Source organism: Pseudorca crassidens, chromosome 2, assembly GCF_039906515.1.
Source record: "Pseudorca crassidens isolate mPseCra1 chromosome 2, mPseCra1.hap1, whole genome shotgun sequence".
In the NCBI taxonomy this organism is placed as follows: Eukaryota; Metazoa; Chordata; class Mammalia; order Artiodactyla; family Delphinidae; genus Pseudorca; species Pseudorca crassidens.
In genome coordinates this window covers 155,357,745-155,384,832 of record NC_090297.1, presented here as the reverse complement: position 1 = coordinate 155,384,832, position 27,088 = coordinate 155,357,745, and the positions used below count along the sequence as shown (strand labels likewise).

Sequence of the window (27,088 nt, the reverse complement as noted above, 5' to 3'; positions counted from 1 at the left end):
TAATCATATTTGCTACATCACGTATGCTGTGTTGATAATGAAACGATCACATTTGCTAATATATACACATAAAAGTAAAAATGCATGACAGGAATAAAAATAGAAGATTTAGTGAAATTTTGTATTATTATTTCTTCACTCAGAGGCATTGTTCCATCACTGTGAAATTATAGGATATATTTGGAAGATGCTGAGATTACCCGCTGTGGGATCCCTGGATAAAGAAGATATTACTGAGTTCTGAAAATATGTTATAAATACAGAACTGAATATAGAAATATATATTTCTACATATGGAAATATAGAACTGAACACACAAGTCTCTTTTATAGTATGCTTTTTATCCTATTAACTTTCTGAAGTCATTGTGATTCAAAAGCAAATTACACCATGCAGAATTCCTTTTACTTTTAAAGGATTTTGATAATTCTGTTGTTTAAGCGTTTAAGGCGAAGTAATGCAATGAGTGCATCAGGCTTAACAAAGCTACACTACGTTGTTCACGTAGTAACAGTTGTTTAGAGATGCATTTTTACTTCTCGGTTTGTTCATGGCTTGAACATCCAAATGGAAAATAAACTGGAATCTTAATGGTAAGTTTATTGTTGAAGTTTATCCAGTTGTGTGGGTGACGTGGATAACACATGTGCAAGACGATTTATTAGTAATTATTTTGCTAAGAAGCATAATGTTGTGGGCCTATCTGGTGCGCCATTATTGGGAGGGTGATCTTGATAGACTACCCATTAGATTCTTTCAACACTTAGTTCCAAGACTGCCAGTGGTCCTCCAGCTTCTTATTAGATTAAGGCTGTGCTGAGATTCAGGGGCAGCTGGATCATGGGGAAATGTAGCTCCATGCTTATTACTCACAATAAACAATTCAACCTTGAGAAAACTATCCCAAGCCCACCCTAAGATCTCTTAGTGGTGTTTATGCCATTTATATCACTATTATCTTTTCCCATATAAAACACTTAGAACAGTCCCACCTCAAAAGCTTTAAAAGTATTTTGAAAAGATATTATGAACATCTAAATTATCTTGGCAAAGCGTAAGCTGCTCATCATCACGACACAAGATAACTAGTATTTTTTGTGCAGTATATGTTTTTCATATTCCATATGTCATTTATTCATAAATTTACTTATTCACTCATTCAGTAAATACTGATTCAATAGCTACTTTTGCTATTGCTATGCTACATGTCAAGCTTATAGCCTTAAATGAGACAGAAAATTCACCCCGCTGCCCTGATTTTCATCTAACCATTCATCCTGTCTTGGTCATGTTCTCTGGAGGTCCTGTGATAGAGCATGTAACTTGTCCAATCTCAATCTCTCTAGGTTACTGTTTGACCAATGACCTTGAAATCATTTTATAAGGTTTGTTAGAAGTTCAGTCCTCTTATATATTAAGTTAAATAGTTTGATTTGACCGCTACGTAGAACTATGTGTGGGCCATGCAGAAACTAAATTTTGATCTTATTGATACCGCCACAAATGTACATCTATTGAATTCAAGGCATTTAAAAAACCTATCAAAACCAATTTTCCTTATTAATAAAATTATGGAGCATGAGAATCTGTTGGAGGGTTGCAAAATGAGAATATATATCATTAAACCGAACAAAAACGGAGTATTGTACCTTGAAAAAAGAGGTTGAGATTACTTGCTAATTCACTATTATTCTCTTCAGCAAACATTTATGCAGGCCTAATTATGGTAGTGTTATGTGAAGAAAACCTGCAGACATTCATCTTGCCCTCTAGAAATGTATGATTTATCATATAATTAGTATCTATTGAATACAGAAATGTAAGAACTTGCTTATGTTCATTTGCTTCTGATTTTCTTTTCTGCAGCGTCCCTATATTTACTTACACTATGTTTTTCTAATCCTCATCAACACATTAGCACCTGTTTTTTGATGTTTCTTTGTTTTATTTTAGTCACACTCTTCCCTGTGCTTAGAGTTTAGAAACTTTACTATTAATCTTTCTGGGCATCTGTTCTCCTTCCTTGTATCTATACTCTGAAAATTTCCCCATGTGCCATAATTCAATTTACCTTTCTGGAAAGTAGTGCTAATAATATTTTCCTAGGCCACAGACTCCTGGAATAAAATGAATAAGATGATTGTAACAAGATAGGTGGACCACCTGACTTTGAAATCCCCAAACAGATGTAATATATTGCTCTGCCCAGGGCTACCAGACAGGAACACCCAGGGATTCTGAACATGACCAAGGCTGTAAGCACCTGCTCATTATTATAGGCCAGCATTCTTCACAGATCCTCTTGCCATTTTAATTTTATAAATAATCCACAAAAAGAAGACATAACTGGCTGATGCTATTTAGGACTGCCAGCTCCCCCACTCAGCCGAGTTGAAGGCAAATTTATGGAAGTGGATTTCCTGAAAGTACTTTAAAGAAAAGTAAAAATCATTCAGTGTGTAAATAATGAAGCACAATAGCTACCACCTGTTGAGTATCTACTATGCACAGGGTACTATTCCATCTTCTTCTTTATATATATTCTTATTTGATTTTCATACCAGCTCTGCAAGGTGGGTTTATTACCTCTATTATTACCTCTATTAAGGAGAGTTACAGAGAATTTAAGTAACGAAAGCTAGTGAGTATCTCCAAAGGTTTTGTTCTTCCCACAATATCACACTACCTCCTGAGCTTTAATAAGAATCACAGAATATGTGGGTATATACTTACAAGCAGCTTAGACTTTGAGAAGACCTTGACTTTGAACTAAAGGGATGCGTAAGTGATGAAAAAATCCTCCTTTGTAGAAAAAGAACATTCTATGCAGGGAGAGACTTGATTGGTAGTGTGAACAAGATGACTGGGACACTTAATAACAGTCTCTGGACACATGACAAAGAGGATAATTGGCAGTTGTTCTTTATTATTGACAAAATCAGTGGAGTGGAGGCCGGAGGTAGAAGAAGTTACCAATTAAAATATTTGTAAGATGTTAGATAATAATTAAAAGGGGCACTGTAGTAGCCCATTACAGGTAAAATTTAACAATTATCTTATTATTAGCCAATATAGGCATGGAAGTGAGGAGAGTAATTTACTGCATAAATTAAAGTATTATGTTCCAACTATTTCCCAGACTACTGGGAAAATATAATGTTTTCATTGTCATATAAACCTCTACATAGTTCGTATGTAGAATACTGTATACAGAGTAGTAAAAGCTAGAACAGTCTGGCCAACCACAGACTGCAGGCTCACTTAGTGCAGCATAAATTTTTCTAGATGCCTTAACATTGCCTGTTAACAGGACCTCTAGTAATGGTCCATATCATTAGAAAAATTGCTGATAGTATTGGAAATTCATATTACAGGGCAGGGTGTGATGCAAGCAAGAACACTTTTTAAAGTTTAAAGTGCTATATAAATGCCAAATAGAATTGTTTGTGGAAGGTTATTAACATATAGCAAAATATGTCCCATCTATAAAATGAAGGAACCAAATTCTGTGATTTCAGGAAAAACCTTCAGTTTCAATGTTCCATAACTTTATGTTCTCATGGGCTGGTCGCCATGCAGTGTTGGTCATTGCACAGTCACTACCAGGAAGCAGAGCCATCTTAGTACCTTATGTGGAAGAGCTGAAAGAAGAAGTACAAAGACAGGCTTTTCAGGATGCTGAGAATTCCAATGCAAGAATGTGTTCAAATGGAACAAGATAAAATTCTACATGGCTATAAGTCAACAGTTTTAAAGAGAGCTTTTATATGTGTTTTTTGGTTTGTTTATTTTCATGAAACAGTTGAGGCACTCCATTTGGGAACACTAATGGCTGCCCATGGCTACTTCTTTCCAATCTCGGATCATGTCCTCACACTCAAGGATGATGGCACCTTTTACCGGTTCCAAGTAAGTTTAATAAAAATATTCTTTAACAGTAAAAACAAGTCTGCATTTTCATTGTTTTACAAAAATTTTGAAAATTATGACTTATTTTACTTTGACTTAAGCTAGTTAGAATCTAATGATTTGTGAAAGCTAAATTGTGTGATGATTTAAATTATATTTTATATAAAATGTTTGAGAAAAATTCAGAGAGTGACAATGGAATTCACGAAGATGAGAGAGTTCATCTGTAAGTAACATTTATTTGCTAGGAAGGAAGTTGAGAGATTAACTAAATTTGTTACACTCTAGACCCTGCGTGATCCAGAGCCATCTACAGTCCAAGCAAATAGTCATGGGAATGCTTGAAGCTCCAGGATAGAATTTAGCTAATAAATACATATCTTCTGCATGTCTGAGACCTACAAGTCTATGAAGACTGACATGCATGATGCTTTGCGTGCATATACTTATCTGAGACAGGAAGCCACCTTAGATAACTTATAAACTGACAAGAGTCGTTCTAGGTCATTTTTCAAATGAGATACCTATAAAGAATAATCTTTCAGGAAATGATTGTGGACTCTAATTTCAGTTATTGAGCATTCAGTTGACACTTGAGTTTACAGTGGTTTACCTGAAGTGTATTCTACATTTCATTAGACATTATGGTTCATTAGTAACTGACTGGAAGATTCCAGCCTAAAAAAATTAAGGCATATATGCCAGAGTTCAAACTCTAGCTCTAGGTATTTTCAGAGGATTCTCCCCATCGTCCAACTTTTAGACATTGGAGCATTCTTCTCACTAGCTCTGAATGATTAGATGTTCTATATCTAAATAAAGTGACTTGGATGCCTAAGGACTTGCTTGGACTTTGCAGTTGAAAACAGAGGGAATATGTTTTAAAAAATTGTTCTCAAAGATCATTGTCCTCCTAGAAAACTCTCACTACCACTTCCTTAGGGCACGTCTATCGAAGGCAAATAATCATAGGACTTTCTGCACTGAATGGCTAGTAAATACAGCAGTCTCCTGAAACTGTGATACTGACCTAAGTATTCAAGCAATTTAAATTAGTTGAATCACTTAATTTTAAAAGGCTTTAAAATAATGAAGCTTTATCTTTTATAGAGTTAAATTTAAGGTAATGGTAGCTTAAAACAGCTTATTATTAAGTTAGAGTAACTTGTGGTCCTAAAGTTAGCAATTTAATAAATAGAAATTATTAGTGATTAGCAAACAAATTATGTATGTGTTACTAACACTTTTTGATTTTTTAAAAGGAGTTACTTTGCTATTGCAGGATCACATTTTCCATAAAATTTTATTTTCTTATACAAGTTTTTCATATGCAGACTCTAAGTAAACGTTAGGCCTAAAAATTTCTTACAAATTCTAAATGAAGTGTATTTTTTTAACAAAAATACCAACTTTTATCCATCTTCGCTATCAATATTACAAGTAAAATCATCTGTGTATAATATAATATATTTATAAGGGAAACATTGAATATAGTCTATCTGTTAACAATTATCTAATTCAAAAATTTCCCTCAAAACAAACTAGCTGAGACATGGCCTAAAATTAGTGGTGATGTCTTGAATTAGTATAATTTACAACCTTTAACTCTGCTGTTGTCATTTCCAGACTGAAGTTAGTAGGCAGACAAGGTGTTCTTTTCTTTTTTGCGGTACGCGGGCCTCTCACTGCTGTGGCCTCTCCCGTCGCGGAGTGCAGGCTCCGGACGCGCAGGCTCAGCGGCCATGGCTCACGGGCCTAGCCGCTCCACGGCATGTGGGATCCTCCCAGACCAAGCATGAACCCGTGTCCCCTGCATCGGCAGGCGGACTCTCAACCACTGCGCCACCAGGGAGGCCCCAGACAAGGTTTTATTGTCATGCTCATGGGTCAAAGATGAGCAAAGCTGGGAATGGATCACCCTGCATTCTGCAGAAAAGGAGAGACTGTTTTTAAAGAACTTTACAACAAAGCAAGGGAATGAGTACAAATGATAAAATAATTACATCACTACTAGGTATAGGCAGAAGATTATCAAGTTCAATATGCCTAAATAGATGATAATCTTTTAAATTACATGAATTAATGTTAAATATTAAATGTTAAAGATTTTAATGACACATCCACATTCAAAATAGGATAGAAACATGACATATTTGTAAATCTAATAACCATACAATCTAAAAACCAAGGGTTTAAAAACAAACAAAAGAAACCCCAGAAAAATCAGGGATTATTTAATTCCTGCTACAGTGTCTACCAAGGCATTAATTAGTTTATATTTGAACAGCTCTAATAACAGAAAATACATTATTGTTCAAAGTGTTTACTTCCATTTTTGTGTTGGTTCCAAGCAGCATTAAGTTCTTTATTACATTGAATTGAAATTCAACTCCATGGAAGGATTTTAAAAATCATAGGTTAAAATAGGAAACTTGCAATATTGTGTTTACAATTACTCCAGTGAATGATTGAGACTCTAACCATCATTAGGAATATGAAAAAGCTTTGGGGCATGAGTTTGAGGCAAACAGAACTCTTACTTTAATTTCACTGGTATGCCGCAGTAAATGTGTCTCAATTTTTCAATCATATGATTTTTGTATTTACTGTAAACTTGCAATTGTCTAATTTATCCTCCTTAGCTAACTGAAATTGAGTTCTGACATGATTATCCAGGTCACTTTCATGACTTTCATCACATTAGTATAGGTGCCAAAGATTACTGAGCAATGGCTAGACAGTTTTGGATCTGTTTTATTATGGCTAAAGAAGCAAACTCTGAAAAGCAGAGAAACTCATACATTAAAATGTCCTAAAGCCTAGTTTGACTGTGAAAGTAAATTTTTAAATTCCAACAAACTATAGGAGTTTGTTATTTAAATTTTCTTTTACTACAAATCAAAATATTTTTCCTAGAAAATAATCTTGCAATATTAGTGAAGAGTGTTGGTTTTGTGCCTTTTCCACATAATATCACAGGATAAAATAGCTTCATTCATTTATTTTTACAGTCAGGAAATTTTCACTAAAGTAAATGATAGAAAAATAAAGAAAAATTATAAGAATGCTATTGAAAACATTCCTTGTGGTTTTGAGAAAAAAAGTATGTGTCTGACCAGTCTGACTAGAGTATATATTTTTAGAGTTAGATAAATAGGTATGCATATGCATGCGTGCACGTACACACACACACACACATACACACACACACACACACACACACCCCTCCCAAAATAAAGAAGCAACCCAAAGGGAATAATGCATTCTATGAGAAGTATCTCAAAAGCTAGCAGCCCACATGAAAGGAAGATTTTTTAACTACTTTGTTTCTCTATGGTTCTCCTAGAGTAGTGACCCAATTTTACTCTCAGACTAGGTTAAGTGGATTCATTTGCCAAGGAGGGGGTGCTGTATAAAGCCTTGATATCCCCCTTTATCTAGTGCTTCAGCTTTTTTACCCTCTAAATGTATTCTGTCACTTTGTTCATATATATACAAAATTAGTATTAGTATCCTTCTTTATGATACTGGAGCAATTCCCAAGAAAGCATAGAGGGTAAATCAAATCCCCTGGGAGTCCTAAACTGTTTGGAAGGGCTCTCTCCCAGAGATTCAAACAGTTCTCCCAATTACCCTTTTCCCCCCTTGAGAGTCCCTCTTCTAGAAGGCAGAATTATCACACAGGTAATCAGAGATTACCCTAAATATGCTTGTTACACACAGATTGTTAATATAATTGACTAATAAATATAATTAAGCCCACAAGGCTGACGTCTGTAGTCACTGTTCCATTGAATTCCAGAGCCATCATCATCCAAGGAAACAGTTTGAAAGAGTAGACTGGTGGTGATGGAGTATCCTCGGGGTCTGGAGCCAAGCATGTCCAGCCATGAGGGCTAGAAAAGCCCTATCAGAAAATATAACATGCTGATGATAATAATTGGGTTTTCTCAATCAGATATTTTCTTTGTAGTTTCATCAGTTTCCAGAATTTCACAGAATCATGTATCTGTCTATTGTTAAGCAATCAACTAAGTTATTACTTAAAAAAAATCATCTCTGACTTGTGCAGTTTAAAAATTTAGAGTAATAAGTGTCTCTATCCAGAAATATTTTTTAAAGTGAGGGGGAAAAGTTGTTTTAATCTAGCTGTATAATGTTGAGAGCTGCATTATATAATTAATAGAACCAAGCAAATGATTGCCAGATCTTAAGGAAAGATTCTGACGGTTGAACTTTTGGATCTACTGAGGGCAATGATGAAATACATAAATCATAAAAAACAATTTGCTAAATTTAAACATAGCTCATCATGAGTCTTCCTGAATATAATACTTTGCTTTCAGTCTTTGTGTATTAACACTTTTTATTTGAATAATGCAATCAGTCCTTTTACCTTTTTGTCAGATGACATACAATTGTAGCAAATGAACACTGTCTTAAATACCTGCTGGTGCTGCACCTATTTGGAAGCTGAACAATTGCTTAGCAAAGTAAATGTAAAAGAAAAACCTTACAATGCCTCTCTGAGTACTTTTTCTGGGTAATAAAACATACATTGTTAGCAAAATTCTAGGTAATTGCTGAAGATAAACACAGCTCATAAACCAGGAACCCCACTAATTCTTTATGTGCCTAACCTAAGTTCCACTTCTTTTCATTCCACAGACACCCTATTTTTGGCCATCAAATTGTTGGGAGCCAGAAAACACAGACTATGGTCAGTGCAATATCTCCTCATTTTATTATTGACAACTAGTGTGTATGGATGAACCCATGCTTGCATTTTATTATTTGTCACTGAGAAAAGAAAAGCACAGTTTTCAGTATGGGACTAATATTTCTAACATTGAATTTATGAGTGGCCTTGTTTGGAAAGTCACCAAACCTGGTGGCAGCTTATTCCATGTTATAGTGCCCCCTGTGACTATTAAAAAAAATACTTTCTTCTGAATAGATGAAAGAGCTATAAACAAGCTTAAAAGGGTTTTTTGTTTTTTTTTTTTTTTCTGTACCACCTTGGTCTACTAGAAAGAGTAACAAAGAGGCTCAGAGAGCCAGAGTTTTAGTTCACGTCTCCTATTTAGCTATGATTTGTGGTAAATCCCTTGCCTTTCCCAGACTCCATTTTTCTCACTATTATTTGAGGCATCCTATGATTCTACAAGCAGAAGGTTTTGTTAAACATGAAAGGCCAAATGCAAGCAAAAGAAAAGATACAATAGGAAATTTAATCATAGTGAATCAACTTCAGTCGACTTAGAATGAACTCAGTTCAACAACCATGGTCTTAGTTAAGCTCTTCAAGGAAATAGGCCCCTAATAAGTGCTCATCTTCTTACATCTTCCTGAAGGCTACAGTTTTCAAAAATAATATTGTATGTATGGTTTTTAAATGTCATTTCTACAAGTATTCATTGAGGATTTGTTCCAATGCAAAGTGTTATAGTAGGTGCTAGGATAACAAGGAGACTCTGACTTTATCTACACTGTTGAGTAACTCATAGGCTAGACGAGAAAAGGGAATTATACAGAAGGAGTTGCTGGGAAGTGCTGAGGGAATATAATAGTGGTATGTGTAAAATATATGGAAGTTTAAAAGAATAAGAGAGTGACTTTGAGGGTTTCTAGAGTGATTTCACAAAAGAACTGAGGGCATCTGAGTTGGATTTTAAAGGAGGGGAGATTTTTCAGGAAACAAGGCAGAGAAGGCATTTGAGGCAGAGTGCCAGCATGTTCAAAGACAGAAACTTCACAGCAATCTGGCTTTTGTTGGCTCCTGGAGAGACGTTTTGTAAGAAAACCATAGGAAAGCCCATGGAGTCATCCCTCATTTTTGTCATTTCAGAAAGTTGAATTTCATAGTTCATCCAAGGGTGGTCAGGTGCCAACTAAAGATTCAAACTAACATAATTTATGGAAGACAATCTGAAAACCAGAATACTGAACCATTAATAGAGAGAATAGATGATTCCTTTCCAGTAGTGGGAATGTTGATTTTTTTTCATCCAGGGTACACATTCTTCAAAACTGACGCACTTGGAGAAAGAAGTTAATTAAAAAAAACAAAAAACAAACAAAAAAAAACCTGCCGATTTGTGGATCTGAGTTGGAGAACTTTGTGATGTATTTTCTCCAACCTGGGATGATACCTGGGAATTATTTCACCAAAGAGTATGAAGTTCTAGTGGAGAAAATACCTGCACACCTGAGAAGGAGGTCATGGAGAAAAACCCAGGTGTTGGAGGCAGACAGACCTGACCACAGATACTGCCACAACGATGTACCACATACTAACTGTGTGACTTGGGCAAGCATGTAACATCTTTGAGCCTCAGTCTGCTCACTATTCAAGCAGAAATAATAATATTGACTTTCTAAAGTTGTTGAAATAACCCAAATTAATATGCCTAAAAAACTGGTATTGCTCCTATGATACTTAATAAATCAAAATTGTTTTCGGTCGTCATCGTTATTGCCTGACAGATAAACTGCCTCTGTTCCTTACAGAAAAGCAAATTCTTATTCTTAATGTTCTCTCAGTCCATATTTTGTGTTTTTCATAAATATGTTAGTGTTCCCAATTGCAGTTCGTGTTTCAGCACTTCACAGTAGATTAATGTTTCTGTGGTAAGGCCAAGGAAATGGCATGGCTTACACAGAAAATCATTTACAGAACATTCCTCAAAGTCAGTCATCTCAAAATTATTAATGTCATTCAGTTTAACATTAGCTCTTATTGGTGTCCATTTCAAAGGGAATCATCTTCTAAACTTTCTCCCGAAACCTGGAGAGCCTGCAATTTTTAACTAAAAATAAACATAGTCTTTATTATTCTATTTGTTTCCCCCCCTGAATAAACATATACCTGTTTAAGTCTCATTTGCTTGGATTATATACAAGTGAAGAATAAAATAATTATTCAATAAAAAGTTATAGAAAAAATTAGAGGAAGTGAGATGATAATGATCTCAGACACTGTTCCACTCCTACAGGCAATGATGCTTTGTCTTCTATGATTTTTCTTTTTAGGTACAAGTATAGAAGCAATTCAAATTATCCAACTTCGAATTTTCTACCACCATTTATTTAAAGAACATTTATAAAGTATGAACACTTGCTTATAAAGAGGATGTTGATACTGTGATGTAGTTGGGTGTGAGGCCCAATAGAAATAATAGTGATTAGTTAGGCTGTTTATTCTGAGACAGCTTGGGGCAGACAGGAGTTTATTGCTTAAAGCAGGTTTAAAGAATGGTTTCTTATATTCTATTAGTATCTAATGTCTATTTCCATCACCAATTCAAACTTACTAGGAAGCCTCTGCAAAACATAAACCTCTTAGGTCAGTTTATGTGGAGAAACACTTTTCCATGGTTACCTTGGTTTTGTAGAAAAATAGAATATGTTGATCATGTTTAATGGCTAAGACAAGGCAATATGGACTAAAGGGCTATGAAAAAACACAGTACTTTGAAAATCAAGTTGTGTGAGATTTCTGGTATTTTTTCACCCAAGTACAAAATTATTCCTATCCAAGCCAATTAAAATGGAGTCTGGAATGGACTTCCCAGGTGTATTTGCATAAGAATCATCTAGTATAAAAGGATTGCAATGAGGGCTGGAGGCCAAGACAGCAGGAAGTTTAAGAGAACTGTGATAAGAAGTAGAGACAGTAGTGGTGGTAGCAAACTAAAACAGAAGCGAGAGACAGGAAGTTCACTGATATCTCTAAGCACACACATTGCACATTGAAGTTCCTACAGATGATCACACATTGACCAATATCTTTCGTCTGGCTCCTTTTGAGGGTTAAATCTCCAATGTTCATATAGGACTTGAACCCCAAGAAATCAAAATTTCCAATAAAGACAGGAGCTGACCCTATACTTGTATGACTTACGTCACTCACTTCACCCAAATCCTAGCCCTGTTGGAGCATATCTTTATTGAATACTTTTATATTTTGTTCATTGTAGATTTTTTTGCAGTTTTATTTTTTCATATATTACATTAAAGTATTATTTTTCTTGATTAGTGAGTTTTTCGGCACTCCCTTGACTTTCGCCCCCTAGGCAAGTGCCATACTCATCTCATCCTAGGGCCAACTGAGACCAACATATGACAATTGCAGAAAGGCAGAGGTGTTCTCAACATAAGGACCTTTTAACAATGAAAATTGTCCGGAACTTGCATTATCTTGTAGGATGATGGTTGTGCCTCAGAAAACATTCAACCAAAGGCATGTATTTTCTCCAGGATGTTGTGAGGTCTTTCAGGCCTAGGGAGAGAGACTCCACTTACTGACCCTAAGAACTAGACATCACTAAGTTCCACCTGTGAAAACCATGCTGAAATAATATTAGAGTTCTGGTTGGCCAATCATAGCAATTGTATGCTGACATAAAATAATCACAGCAGCTTTGAGATAAATAGTAATTTTTTCCTTCAGGGACAGATTTTAAGTTGGTTAGTTAACATTGGTATAAAGATTGCTATAACCAAATACTGCATTTTGGGGATGGATGACAAGGAATTTATGATTAGAGAGATTGAATACACAATAAATCAGTGAACTTTAAAATAAATGCATGAGCAAAATCAAATTAATAGCATATATAACTTCATGTCTGTGTCTTAAATCTTAGTTGACAAAATACCAATGCCTTAAATCTTTGTATATTAATAATTCCATGATATATAATATTGAAAAACTTAGAATTCAAGATTTGGGGGAAAATAGAAGAACTTCACTTTTCTAAAAATTAGTTTGTTTCTTGACCTAAGACACTGAAATGCTTTCCAAAATATTCATCCCGTTAATAAAATTGTGTGGTGTAGTGCGGTTCCTACTTCATTCTCTTTGGCACTTAAGTTTTAAATTGTTTGTTTCATAAGACCTTTAATAGAGCCTCTACAGTTCTATGTAATAGTCCTACATAGAACACCTAAAACCTTTGCCGTTCACTTTTGATGACTCTGTCCCTGCTATGTCTATTTTTGAAGTACATGTTAGTGGTTCCTAAAACCATGTTTTAGAGAAGAATTTTTTAAATTTCTATTTTTGGTACAGTTTTAAGTATACAAAAAATTGAACAGAAAGTAGGAGAATTCCCCTAAACCACCTCAATACCACCCACACTCTTTCCTATTATTAATATGTCACATTAGTGTAGTAAATTTGCTACAATTGATGATCTAATATTGAAACATTATTATTAACTAAAGTTCATAGTTTACATGAGAGTTCACTCTTTGTATTGTGCATTCTGTGGGTTTTGACAAATGTATAATGACATGTATCTACCACTGCCCTAAAATTTCCCAGAGTTCTACCTGTTCATCTCTCCCTCTCTCCTCCTGAACCCCTGTCAACCACTGCTATTTTTACTATCTCCTTAGCTTTCCCTTTTTCAGAATGTTATATAGTTGGAATCACACAGAATGGAGCCTTTTCAGATTAGCTTTATTCACTTTAGTTCCTTCTGAGTCTTTGCATGAAGTTGAAGAACATCTTGGATGTCCATTTGTTCCAGCACCATTTGTTGAAAGCACTATCCTTTCTCCATTGAATTGCCTTTGATCCTTTGTCAAATATTGGTTGACTATATTTATGTGGTGCTATTTCTGTTCTGTTCCATTGATCTATTTGTCTGTTCTTTCTCTAATACAGCACTTTCCTGATTACTATAGATTTATACAGTGTCTTGAAATTGGATACTGTCAGTCCTCTAAATTTGTACTTCTCCTTCAGTATTATGTTATATATTCTGGGTATTTTGCTTTCCAAAAACTGTAGGATCAGTTTTTCAATACCCACAAAATAACCTGCTGGAATTTGGGATTGCAGATCAAATTAGAAATAACTGATATCTTGACAATATTGAGTCTTCCTATCCATAGAACATGGATTATCTTTCCATTTATTTCTTCTTTGATATTTTTCATCAGAATTTGGACTTTTAATAAAGCTCTAGTACTCATTTTGTTAAATTTATACCTAAGTACTTTTTATTTAGCACACTATTTACAGTTGTGTGCTAATGTAAATGGCATCAAATTTTTAATTTCAAATTTCCAATTACTCATTACTGATTTATAGAAAAGCAAATTTTATAACATTAACTTGCTATAATCACTTTTTAGTTCGAAGAGTTTTTTAGTTGTTTCTTTGGATTTTCTATACAGACAAATATCTGTCATCTGTGAACAAAGACAGTTTTCTATTTTCCTTTTCAAACTATATACTTTTAATTCCTTTTTTCTTGTCTTATGGCATTAGCTAGCATGTCTTGTAAGATGTTGAATAGGAGTGGTGCAAGGGGACATCCTTGCTTTTTTCCTCACCTTAACAGTAATGCATCTAGTTTCTAACCATTTATTATCATGTTAGCTCTAGGTTTTTTGTAGATGTTCTTTATCAAGTTGAGGAAGTTTCCTGTCCAATCCTAGTTTTTCAAGAGTTTTATTTACTTATTTGTTTTTGTTTGTTTATAATCAGTACTATATTTCATCAAATACTTTCTTTGCATTTATTGACATGTTCATATGATTTTTCTTCTTTATTCTGTTGATATGACAGGTTACCTTAATTGACTTTTAGTCAGCCAGTCTTTCATAACAAGAATAAATCTCACTTGGCTATGATGTATAATTCTTTTTATACATTGTTGGATGTGATTTGCTAATATTTTATTGGGGGTCTTTTTAAAATTGAAGTATAGATGATTTACAGTGTTTTCATGTGTACAGCAAAGTGATTCAATTACATACACATAAATATATACACATGTATTCTTTTTCAGATTGTTTTCCATATTAGGTTATTATAAGATATTGAATGTGGTTCCCAGTACTATGCAGTAACACTTGTTATCTGTTTTATATATAGTAGTGTGCATCTGTTAATCCTCAATTCCTAATTTATCCCCCCCCCCCATTGGAGATATTTGCATTTATGTTCATGAGAACATTGATATGTAGTTTTCCATTCTTTTTTTTTTTTTTTTTCGGTACGCGGGCCTCTCACTGTTGTGGCCTCTCCCGTTGCGGAGCACAGGCTCCGGACGCACAGGCTCAGCGGCCGTGGCTCACAGGCCTAGCCGCTCCGCGGCATGTGGGATCTTCCCAGACCGGGGCACGAACCCGTGTCCCCTGCATCGGCAGGCAGACTCTCAACCACTGCGCCACCAGGGAAGCCCTGTAGTTTTCCATTCTTGTAATGCCTTTTTAGGTTTTGGTATTAGGATAATACTGGCCTCAAAGAGTAAGTTAGGAAGTATTCCTTCTCCTTCTATTTTCTGGGAGCAATTGTGGAGAACTGGTATTATTTCTTCCATTTTAATGTTTGGTAGAATTCACCAGTGAAACTATATTAGCTTTGTGCTTTCTGTTTTGGTAGGTTATCAATTACTGATTAAATTTCTTTGATGTAAGCCTATTCATATTATCTTTTTCTCCTTGTGTCAGTATCGGTAGATTTTGTCTTTCAAAAAATTGGTCTGTTTTATCTAGGTTTATCTGTTTATCAAACCTGTGAGCTAGAGTTGTTTATAATATCCCTTTATTATCTTTTTTAAATCAATGGAATCAGTAGTGAGAGCCCCTCTTTTATTTCTTATGTCAGTAATTTGTGTCTTATCTTGTTTCTTTTAGTTTGGCTAGAGGTTTATTAATATTGATCTCTTCAAAGAACCAGCTTTTGGTTTTGTTGAATTACTTTATTGGTTTCCTGTTTTCAAGTTCATGACTTCTTTTTTTTTTTAGTTCATTGATTTCTGCTCTAAAATTTTAGTATTTCTTTTCTTCAGCTTACCTTGGATTTAATATTTTCTTTTCCTTTTTTTGTTTTCTATGCTGGAAGCTTAGGTTATTGATTTTAGATCTTTATTGTTTTCTAATATATGTATTCAATGCTATAAGTTTCCCTCTAAGCACAGCTTTCACTACATCACAGATTTTGATTAAGTTGTATTTTTATTTTCATTTAGTCAAAATTATTTTTCAATTTCTCTTGGGATTTCTTTGACTATATGTTATTTACAAGTGTGTTGTTTAATAACAGGCATTTGAGGGCTTTCTAGCTGTGTTTCTGTTATTAATTTCTGACTTAATTCCATTGATGTCTGAGAGTACACTTTGTATGATTTCTACTTTTAATAATTTGTTAAAGTGTGTTTTATGGCCTAGAATGTGGTCCATTTTGGTGCATTACCTGGGAACTTGAGAAAGTTGTATATTCAGCTTTTGTTGGATGAAGTATTTTATAAATTTCAATTAGATCCAGTTGATTGATGGTGCTATTCTGTTCAACTATGTCTTCACTGATTTTTCTGCCCAGTGGATCTGTCAACTACAGATAGATGTGTGTTGAAGTCTTCAGTTATAATACTTGTCTATTTTTCCTTAAGTCTCTCAGTTTTTGCCTCCAGTATTTTAATGCTCTGTTGTTAAGAGCATAAACATTAAGGATTTTTATGTCTTCATGAGAATTAACTCCTTTATCATGTAATGCCCCTATTTATTCCTAATAATTTTTTTCTGCAGTCTACTTTGTCTGAAATTAATTTATCTACTCTTGTTTTCTCTTTATTAGTGTTAACATGGCATGTCTTTCCTCCCCTTTATTTGTAATCTATCTGTGTCTTTATATTTAAAGTGGGTTTATTATAGACAGCACATAATTAGATCCAGTTTTTAGTACACTCTGACAATCTTTGTCTTTTAATTATTATATTTAGACCATTCCCACTAGAAGTGATTATTAGTATTGTTGGATTAATATATATCATATTTATAACTGTTTTCTATTCATTTCCCTTTTTCTTTGTCTTGCTTTATTTTTCTTTTTTCTTCCACCCTTTTTCTGCCTTCCCTGATTTTAATTGAGCATTTTATATGATTCAATTTTCTCTCGTATCTAAGTATATCAATTATACTTCTTTTTAAATTTTTAAGATTGCCCTAGAGTTTTAAATGAAAATTTGATGTAATTCTTAGCCTTTGTCCTCTATATGTAAGGTGTTCCCTCCTACTCCCACCCCAGCTTTGTTCAAGGTTTTCACTTTGTCTTTGGTTTTCTGCATTTAGAATATGATATATATAGGTATAGTATTTTTGGTATTAATCATGCTTGGTGTTATATATCAGTTTCCTGGATCTGTGGTTTTAATGTCTATTGGTTTCCTACGGCTGCCATAACAAAATACCACTGACTACATGGCTTAAACAGCAACAAAAATTTTTTTTTCTCACAGTTCTGGAAGAATTGTTGGTTTTTATTTTGTTCAGCAGTAACAATTTCCAAGCTACTTATAGGATGGACCAACAGTCAGAGAGCATTTTTTTTAAGGGAACTCCTTTATTTTTATATTTTATTTATTTATTTTTGGCTGTGTTGGGTCTTCGTTTCTGTGCAAGGACTTTCTCTAGTTGCGGCAAGCGGGGACCACTCTTCATCGCAGTGTGCAGGCCTCTCACTATCATGGCCTCTCTTGTTGCAGAGCACAGGCTCCAGACGTGCAGGCTCAGTAATTGTGGCTCACGGGCCTAGTTGCTTCGTGGCATGTGGGATCTTCCCAGGCCAGGGCTCGAACCCGTGTCCCCTGCATTGGTAGGCAGATTCTCAACCACTGCGCCACCAGGGAAGCCCCCAGAGAGCATATTTTTATAGGGGGAAAAATGAACAGATCATGACCAAGCTTGTTGTTTTTGTTTACTTTGTATCTGCTTTTCTTTCATTTTTTTTTTCTTCAGTATTGAATCCTGGGATGGTCTCTGAGCCAACATCTAAGAGAAATGGAAAACATAAAGTTGCTTCTTTCTGCTCTATGTGTTCTCCCTTCCCACTGGGCTTTGGAGAGTATCTGAAAAGCAACCATTAGTGTCTTTTGAGGTTGTTGTTTTCCCCTTGATTTCCCTGTAGGCAGCTTTGGAGCTGCTCTAGAATGGAAAGGGAGAGAAGCGTGGCACTCTCGATTGGAAAAGCATGATATAAGGGCAGAGAAACAAGATAAAAGTGTGTTTAAGCAGAATTCTAGTAAGCCTTTCATGTTCTTAAATTTTATATATGTTCTACTATAAACCTGTAAAGAACATAATTTACATGTTATGTTCCAACATTTTTTCCCAAAAGCTATCATGATCAGTGGTCATTTCTAAATTGATGTGCCCTGGATCAAAATCAGAGGTGGATTCAGAAAGAAGAATAAAATGTCACATCTTACCAGAAATGCCCCATCATGATTCAAAATTACAGATTATCTGGAATAGTTAAAAGTTTAAACCACAAAATGAATAAAATGAAAATCTTCACTGATCCAGCCACTTTGCAGTAATCTAATTTGTGGAAATGATGGACTCCCATACATCTCTCTTAATAAAAATGAAAATCTATATTTAATATTTTATTACTGTAGTTATAAAGGGTAGTATTGGTAATATAATCTATTTTATAAACTAAATATTCACCATGTTTTAGCAAAAACAACAACAAATTATGTCTTAAAAACAAAATGCATTTACTCAATAAACAGAACTACTTTATTGTTTAAGACTTTTTAATTTTAGAGCTAAAGCATTTATGACATCTTAAAAATACAAATATTGGCACAAATTGTTCTCCTTTATAAAATGTCCCAAGTTTTTATCATTTCAAGACACAAAACGTACTGATAAAAATGTTATTGAATGAATTGGGTCCTGCTGCTCACTGCTTACAAAATCAATTACATACTCACAAATGTCAGGAGAAAGGAAAGGTGCCTTTAATGAGAGTGCCAGCAATCTGGGGAGATATTGGACTCAGCGCTCCCCAAAAACCACCTCCAAAAATTCTGCTCAGCCATAAACACTCTTAAAGACAAACAGAGAAGTAATCTCAGGTAATTATTGAGATGGGGGTCAGAATCATTGCAGTCTCCCACTGTGTGCAGGCTTGTGGACTCCTCATGATCTTCCTCTAGATGTTATCTTTTCACACAGTTTGGTCACAGAGTTAGATCAGGTGATTACTGAAAGGGAAGCAGGGAAGAGATATGGTCATCTGTTAATTATGTATTCTTCACTTCTACTTCTTTGATCTATGGAACTGACAAGTTAGGCAAGGTATTGTGTGATTAAAGTTGCAGGATACAAAATTAATACACAGAAATCTGTTTCACTTCTATACACTAACAACAAAAGATCAGAAAGAGAAATTAAAGAAACAATCCCATTTACCATCACATCAATTTAATTAATTAATTAATTAAATACCTAGAAATAAACCTAACTAAGGAAGCAAAAGACCTATACTCAGAAAACTATAACATACTGATGAAAGAAATCAAAAACGACATAAACAGATGGAGAGATATACCATGTTCTTTGATTGGGAGAATCAATATTGTCAAAATGACTATACTACCCAAAGTAATATACAGATTCAATGCAATCTCTATCAAATTACCAATAGCATTTTTCACAGAATTAGAACAAAAGAATTTACAACTTGTATGGAAACACAGAAGACACCAAATAGCCAAGGCAATCTTGAAAAAGAAAAAATGACTTGGAGGGGTCAGGATCCCTGACTTCCGTCTATACTACAAAGCTACAGTCATCAAAACAGTATGGTACTGGCACAAAACACATGTAGATCAATGGAACAAGATAGAAAATTCAGAGATAAACCCACACACTTATGGTCACCTAATCTATGACAAAGGAGGCAAGAATGTACAATGGAGAAAACACAGTCTCTTCAATAAGTGGTGCTGGGGAAACTGAACAGCTACATGTAAAAGAATGAAATTAGAACACTCCCTAACCCCATAAACAAAAATAAACTCAAAATGGATTAAAGACCTAAATGTAACATCGGATGCTATAAAACTCTTAGAGGAAAACATAGGCTCTCTGACATAAATCGCATCAAGAACCTTTTTGATCCACCTCTGAGCATAATGAAAATAAATAAATAAACAAATGAGACCTAATTAATCTTAAAAATTTTTGCACAGCAAAGGAAACCAGCAACAAAATGAAAAGAAGACCTACAGAATGGGAGAAAATATTTGCAAACAAAGCAACCAACAAGGGATTAATCTCCAAAATATACACATAGCTCATGCAGCTCAATATCAAAAGAAACAACCCAATCAAAAAATGGGCAGAAGATCTAAATAGACATTCTCCAAAGAAGACATACAGATGGCCAAGTGTCACATGAAAAGATGCTCAACATCAGTAATTATTAGAGAAATCACCTCACACTGGTCAGAATGGCCATCATCAAAAAATCTACAAGCAATAAATGCTGGAGAGGGCATGGAGAAAAGGGAACCCTCCTATACTGTTTGTGGGAATGTAAATTGGTACAGCCACTATGAAGAACAGTATGGAGATTCCTTAAAAAACTAAAAATAGAGCTGCCATATGATCCTGCAATCCCACTTCTGGGCATGTATCTGGAGAAAACCATATTTGAAAGGATACATGCACCCCAATGTTCATTGCAGTACTATTTACAACAGCCAGGACATGGAAGCAACCTAAATGGCCATCAAAAGAGGAATGGATAAAGAATATGTGATACATATATACAGTGGAATATTACTCAGCCATTAAAATGAATGAAATAATGTCATTCACAGCAACATAGATGGATGGACCTAGAGATGATCATACTAAGTGAAGTAAGTCAGACAGAGAAAGACAAATGTCGTATGGTATCACTTGTATGTGGAATCTAAAGAAATGGTACAAATGAACCTATTTATAAAACAGAAGTTTAGTCACAGATGTAGAAAAGAAAATTTTACCAGGGGAAAGGGGAGGGAGGGATAAATTGGGAGATTGTTGTTGACATATACACACTACTATATATAGAATAAATAACTAATTAAGTACCTACTGAATAGCACAGGGAACTATATTCAATACTCTGTAATGACCTATATGGGAATAGAACCTAAAAAAAGAGTGGATATATGTGTATGTATAACTGACTCACTTTGCCATACAGCAGAAACTAACACACTGTTAATCAACTATATTCCAATTAAAAAAAAAAGATTTGAAAGGTGTGCTTGTGCCAGAGATGAGTAGAGCATGGGGGTGCCTGGTTTAAAAGTTAATTAAAATATAGCTTTCCTAAAGTGACAAGAAAAGAGGCTTCCTCCTGAGGGCAGTTTTCTGCAAGAGCTGCTTACAAAAGGAATAAACCATTAAATGGCTTGGTTTTTACCTGACTTATGCAAAGATTAAGACACCTTATTTACTCTCTTTCCCAAATATTATATGCTTTTACATATGCATATGAATATTGCACACACATTTATTTATTTATTTAAGATAAATAGATCATCTCTAATAGTTAAATAGTTCCAGTATCCATAGTTATGTGTGATTGATTGAAGCAGTGCTTTCTTCAAATGCCATTTGTAAATACATATTAATAATGCACTTTGGTTTGAGAGTTTGCTAACATCATTCCATGGACTTTACACATAAACTTAGAATTTTTATTTAAGGATGATACATATTTTAGTGAGTTAGAAAATATAATATTGCAATGATTTAGTTATGACTTGTTACATCCCTCTCTAAATTTGAACTTTTTTTTTAACATCTTCATTGGAGTATAATTGTTTTACAATGTTGTGTTAGTTTCTGCTTTATAACAAAGTGAATCAGCTATACATATATACCCATATCTCCTCCTTGCTTCTCCCTCCCACTCTCCCTATCCCACCCGTCTAGGTGGTCACAAAGCACAGAGCTGATCTCCCCATGTGATACAGCTGCTTCCCACTAGCTATCTATTTTACATTTGGTTGTGTATATATGTCAATGCTACTCTCTCACTTCGTCGCAGCTTACTCTTCCCCCTACTGGTGTCCTCAAGTCCATTCTCTACGCCTGCATCTTTATTCCTGTCCTGCCCCTGGGTTCATCAGAACGATTTTTTTTTTTTTTTTTTTTTTTAGGTTTTGGGTCGTATGGTAGTTCTATTTTTAGTTTTTTAAGGAACCTCCATACTGTTCTCCATAGTGGCTGTATCAATTTACATTCCCACCAACAGTGCAAGAGAGCTCCCTTTTCTCCGCACCCTCTCCAGCATTTATTGTTTGTAGATTTTTTGATGATCGCCATTCTGACAGGTATGAGGTGATACCTCATTGTAGTTTGGATTTGCATTTCTCTAATGATTAGTGATGTTGAGCATCCTTTCATGTGTTTGTTGGCAATCTGTATATCTTCTTTGGAGAAATGTCTATTTAGATCTTCTGCTAACTTTTGGATTGGGTTGTTTGTTTTTTGATATTGAGCTGCTTGTATATTTTGGAGATTAATCCTTTGTCAGTTGCTTCTTTTGCAAATATTTCTCCCATTCTGAAGGTTGTCTTTTTGTATTGTTTATGGTTTCCTTTGCTGTGCAAAAGCCTTGAAGTTTCATTAGGTCCCATTTGTGTATTTTTTTTTTATTTCCATATCTCTAGGAGGTAGATCAAAAAGGATCTTGCTGTGTTTTATGTCAGAGTGTTCTTCCCATGTTTTCCTCTAAGAGTTTTATAGTGTCTGGTCTTACATTTAGGTCTTTAATCCATTTTGAGTTTATTTTTGTGTATGGTGTTAGGAAGTGTTCTAATTTCATTCTTTTACATGTAGCTGTCCAGTTTCCCCAGCACCACTTATTGAAGAGGCTGTCTTTTCTCCATTGTATATTCTTGCCTCCTTTATCAAAGGTAAGGTGACCATATGTTTGTGGGTTTATCTCTGGGCTTTCTATCCTGCACAAACATTTAAATGTATTGTGTGTGTCGACTGAAATAAAAAACACACAATGTAAGAGCAGTGAGTTTCAGTTTTATCCAGGGACCTTACTGAGGACTAGAGCCCAGGAGACAGCCTCTCAGATAGCTCTGAGAAACTACTCTGAGGTAGGGGAGGAGCCAATATATATATGAATTTCTGGCTGGGAAATGCATGTAGTCAAGCATAAAATGATTACTGCTAATCACAGAGCAGATATCTCAAGTTAATTATTTTAGTGCTTTTTTATGTATAGGAAGATGCAAGAATCTGGGGTCATTGAAATTCTTCCTTAGACATGCATCTTAACCATCCAGGAGCCTGTATGTTCAAAGCACAGAATGCTTCATCCTATTTTTCCATCTTGAATTCCCCTCAGGGCACACTGTCTGTGGGCAACTGCAGTGGGTTGCCACTTAACCCTTTGTGTAAGGGGATAATGAATGACACTCTTTGTTCTTTTTGTTTACAAATGTATACTTGCATCACGCCTACATAAAATACACATATAGTTATCCAGATAGAAAATTAAAATAAGTCCTAAACATAGTATCTACAAAATAAAATTAAGGCTTTGTTAATATTTTTGAAATACCAGCCTAGTTTATAACCTCAATCTCTAGAAATGCTGTCTGTTATACTGAAAATAACTGCAGTTAACCAAGCCACCAGCTTGGAAGTATCATGTCGCTTATCTCTCCAAGTGGTGAAACAAGCCTATTGAGAAGATTCATACCTAATGATTTGTGCTACTTATTGGTTTCTGGTTTGGCTCCATCCTTACATTTCCTTATGAGTCTTTTCTTCCTGTCAGCTACCAATAATGATATGAAAAAAGAGAAACATATTTGACATATTTGATATTTTATAGCAAAAGATATTCAATTCTTAACTGCCTAATGTCAGCATTGTTATTTTGTATCTTTACATTATTATTTATTCATATATTAAGCAGGGAAAAGTTTTCCATTAACTGTGCTATGTATGATATACATATGTAAATATATTGTGTTCATGTTTGTGTATGTGTATTGGAGGTGGATGAGGGATGATTTTTTTGTATGGAAAGACCAATTTTGGAAGGATTGAAATACATTACAATTTTAAATAAGCAAAATCAGCAACATGCTTCCCAACAAGGAACTAATTCTGTGTCTTTGCAAGTCACGAGAATGGAATTTTTAGGACCTGCTATCTCTCAAGTGCTTTATATTTCACTGTTTCTTGAAGTGAGGCCCTGATTTGTCTGCATCAGCTCTGATGATTTTAAAATGCAGATTCCTGGTCTCTTTCCTGACCAATTGAATCTGAGACTTCAACCTGAGAATTAGCATTATTAATTAACTCTTCCAGATGTACACTATAGTTTGAAAAACAGGCAGTCATTATTTATTTAGTTTACCAAGTCTGATTAACTTGATATTTGTATTTCTGGTGTCTCTACATTTTCTCTCATTTTGAATGATCATTCCTGTTTGTTCAACTACATTTTAAATAATGGTATATCAGAAATTTGAATAACACTTAACAGCTTATATTATAACTTTACATACATTATTTGCTTTAATCCCTCTCAGGAAGTCTTCAGAGTATTATTAGCCATACTCTACAGATGAAAAACAAAAACAAAACAAAACAAACAAAAAAACAAAACCAAGAAAAAACAAAGGACTAGAGAGGTAAAGGATCTACCCTGCTGCTAAAAATGACAGAGCCAGGATTGGAACTCAGGACTTCTGACTGAGTTTTATGCTATTCCCATTCTACTATACTTGCCTTTCTTTCATGGTCCACTGGGCATGGGTGTTTCTCAGTTACGCCATACCATGGTGGCATTTATAAGACATAGCTAGCTGGGTGTTTAGCTACATGTGGCCAATATGCAGCTGCCTATGCAATGATATTATAGTTAAAGGCATTGTTATGCACAAGATAATTCAGGAAGGACCTGCACAGTGAGTCAAATAGAGGACCCAGGTTGAAACCTAGATTATATCAACATTTACAGACAAATTACCAGAAGAGGAACCAGCAAAAGAGAATGAGTAAGAGATGTGGAGATCAGATTTCAGTGAAGGGATGGGAAGTTAGGAAACAAAGGCAGTAATAAGCTGATAAGCTCAGACTGTTTTCCCAACTATTTGACAATGAAGTGAGAAGATAGAAAAGGATGGATGGGTGGATGGACGAATGAATGAATGGGATAGAAAGAAAAAAATGGAAAAAGCAAGCTTGCTCAGTAGATGGAAACGATGATGCAGGGTTAGTGGTATGTCGTTCAATATGGAAGAAAGATGGATTTATTTGGAAAATAAAGGGACGTTTTAATGAAGGGATAGAGACTAGAAAAAGTAGGATGAACAATGCATCTTCTACAGATGTTTGCCCAGGATACAGTAAGAAAGAGCAGAGGATTCCTAATTCAGTCCAGAATCTAGCACTTCTTTCTCTCTCTAGTGTGCTGATTCTTAACAGGCAATACCCTTTGGAATAATAATTTCCCATCCATCCGTGCTATCATTTAGAACTGAATTTCAAACTGATTATGGCACATTTTAGTAGGGTAAAAGACTGTATGGCTCCATTATCTTACCCTAAGTAAGTTTTAGGTAGAAAAAAAAACCTCAATAACAATAAAGTGGCACTGTATAGGAAAAACTGTGGAATAGATATGTTTGTTTCAAACAAAGGAATATGGATAACTCATATGTGAACTGTAATGTATGCATGTTTTTTGTGAAATTATTGGAAACCTATTGTCTTGGAATGCCTTGATGTAAATATGCATCATGACACACTGTGGGATTAACTAAATAATTTATAGCAATCTGAATAGTGGTGATAATATAAAATAAGCATTAATTTTCAATTTAAAGTCATTGAAAATTATGACCAACTCAGAACAACACTGCAGATGCTATAATATCCTCTTCAAAAATTACTGGAATCCCAATGATCCATGGATACATGTGTTCAAAACTGTGACATTGCCAAGTGTCATGTGACAGTAAGACTTCCCAGGAAAATCTTACTTAGAGACCACAGTAAATTCTATTAACGGACTAATTTAAGTTTATGAATTTCAAATTTTAGTGTAACCTTTTTGGTTGTCATATCCTGATGCAGACTGAAGGAAACACTTGCAGCATTGGGTCATTTCACAGCCCTTCACAAAGAGCCTTAGAGCAGTGGGCTGTGGGCCTAGTTCTGAGAATCATGGATTTGGGTATTTGTTTGGATTAACAAGCTCTCCCAGTACCAATTCCTTGGATATACCAAGTACGCCTTCTAGCTTTGTTGTGAATTAATTGAATCACATAATCAGTTGCCTTTCTTCAAGTGACAATACAGTAGAAGTACTTAGAAAACTGTAGTTGTGGTTATTCACTTGTTATTTGGCTATTTTCATTACAATTTTGTAATTACAATTTTGTAATTACAATTTCATGTATTAAAAATTGTAACTATGGTTTATTTGGGACCTGGATCAGGATAGAAATATTCTGGCTTAGGTGGAGCTTTTTTTTTTTACCTGGTGGGGTTGGAATAAAAAGGGGGTAAGGGGCTTTGACAGTATCAGTGTACAAGCAAAACTTCCCATTTTGCTTAGGCTTAATAATTACAGGAAGCACATTATTTCATTTAAAGTTTTACTAAAGAAAAATAGTTAATCATGGTAACCATGAGAAAAAAAAAACACATTCACACTCCTTATGGAGACTTTTTTGAAGATCAAAGAATGGAAGGGAAAATTTAAAAATAACAAAGATCATTGGTAAGATCATTTATAATTTAAGTAAATACTAATAGGCAATGCATTTTACAAATTAGCAATACTATTTTATGAAGACTCAGTTTTCTCAAGTCTAGCAATTAAAGCGGCATTATTTTTTCATTGTTTTAATATAGAGTGGCTGGGGGCGTGCAGACTACTGTTCACTCAGTTTTTGGTCCTTGAAATTTTCTCAGCCTGGGAAGTTAGAGGTAGAACCTTCACACCCTGGATGGTAAATATTCTATATCCTATGACTCTCTGGTTAGGTAACAGAAATTTTTGTGGCATAAAGCTGAAATAAGACTACTTCTAAATCCAAGTGATTTTCAAAAAATAATTTTTGTTTTCTTTAATTAAAACCTGCTTAAAGGGAAATTTGCATATCTGATTTCATATTTTCCTTGAGCAAGGAGAGGGTAGGGGGACTTAATATTTTGTTTCTACATTCTCTTAATAGAAGGGAGATTTAGATTATTTTAAATCACACTAGAAAAAGGTCCTCATGGGAACCATGGAGAAAGCGAAGCAAGAGAGTAAACTTGAGCACCTGGCTAGGTTCTGAATTTTCTGTTGGCATAGCAATTGCATGTGCTACAACTCTTCTTGCCT

The 27,088-nt window shown here is 34.7% G+C and overlaps 1 protein-coding gene across 12 annotated transcripts in view; it reads left to right on the top strand.

The window, feature by feature from the left end:
* Positions 1–27,088, top strand: part of RGS7 (regulator of G protein signaling 7) — a 614,677-nt gene that overhangs the window by 467,975 nt on the left and 119,614 nt on the right. For 9 of the 12 annotated variants that reach the window (XM_067729458.1, XM_067729455.1, XM_067729461.1 and 6 more), the window contains 2 exons: positions 3,803–3,909; positions 8,578–8,629. The exons of the other annotated variants lie outside the window; for them this stretch is intronic. In XM_067729458.1, coding sequence (XP_067585559.1) covers positions 3,803–3,909; positions 8,578–8,629 — 159 coding nt within the window. The remainder of the gene's footprint in view (positions 1–3,802; positions 3,910–8,577; positions 8,630–27,088) is intronic. 12 annotated transcript variants of the gene reach the window in all.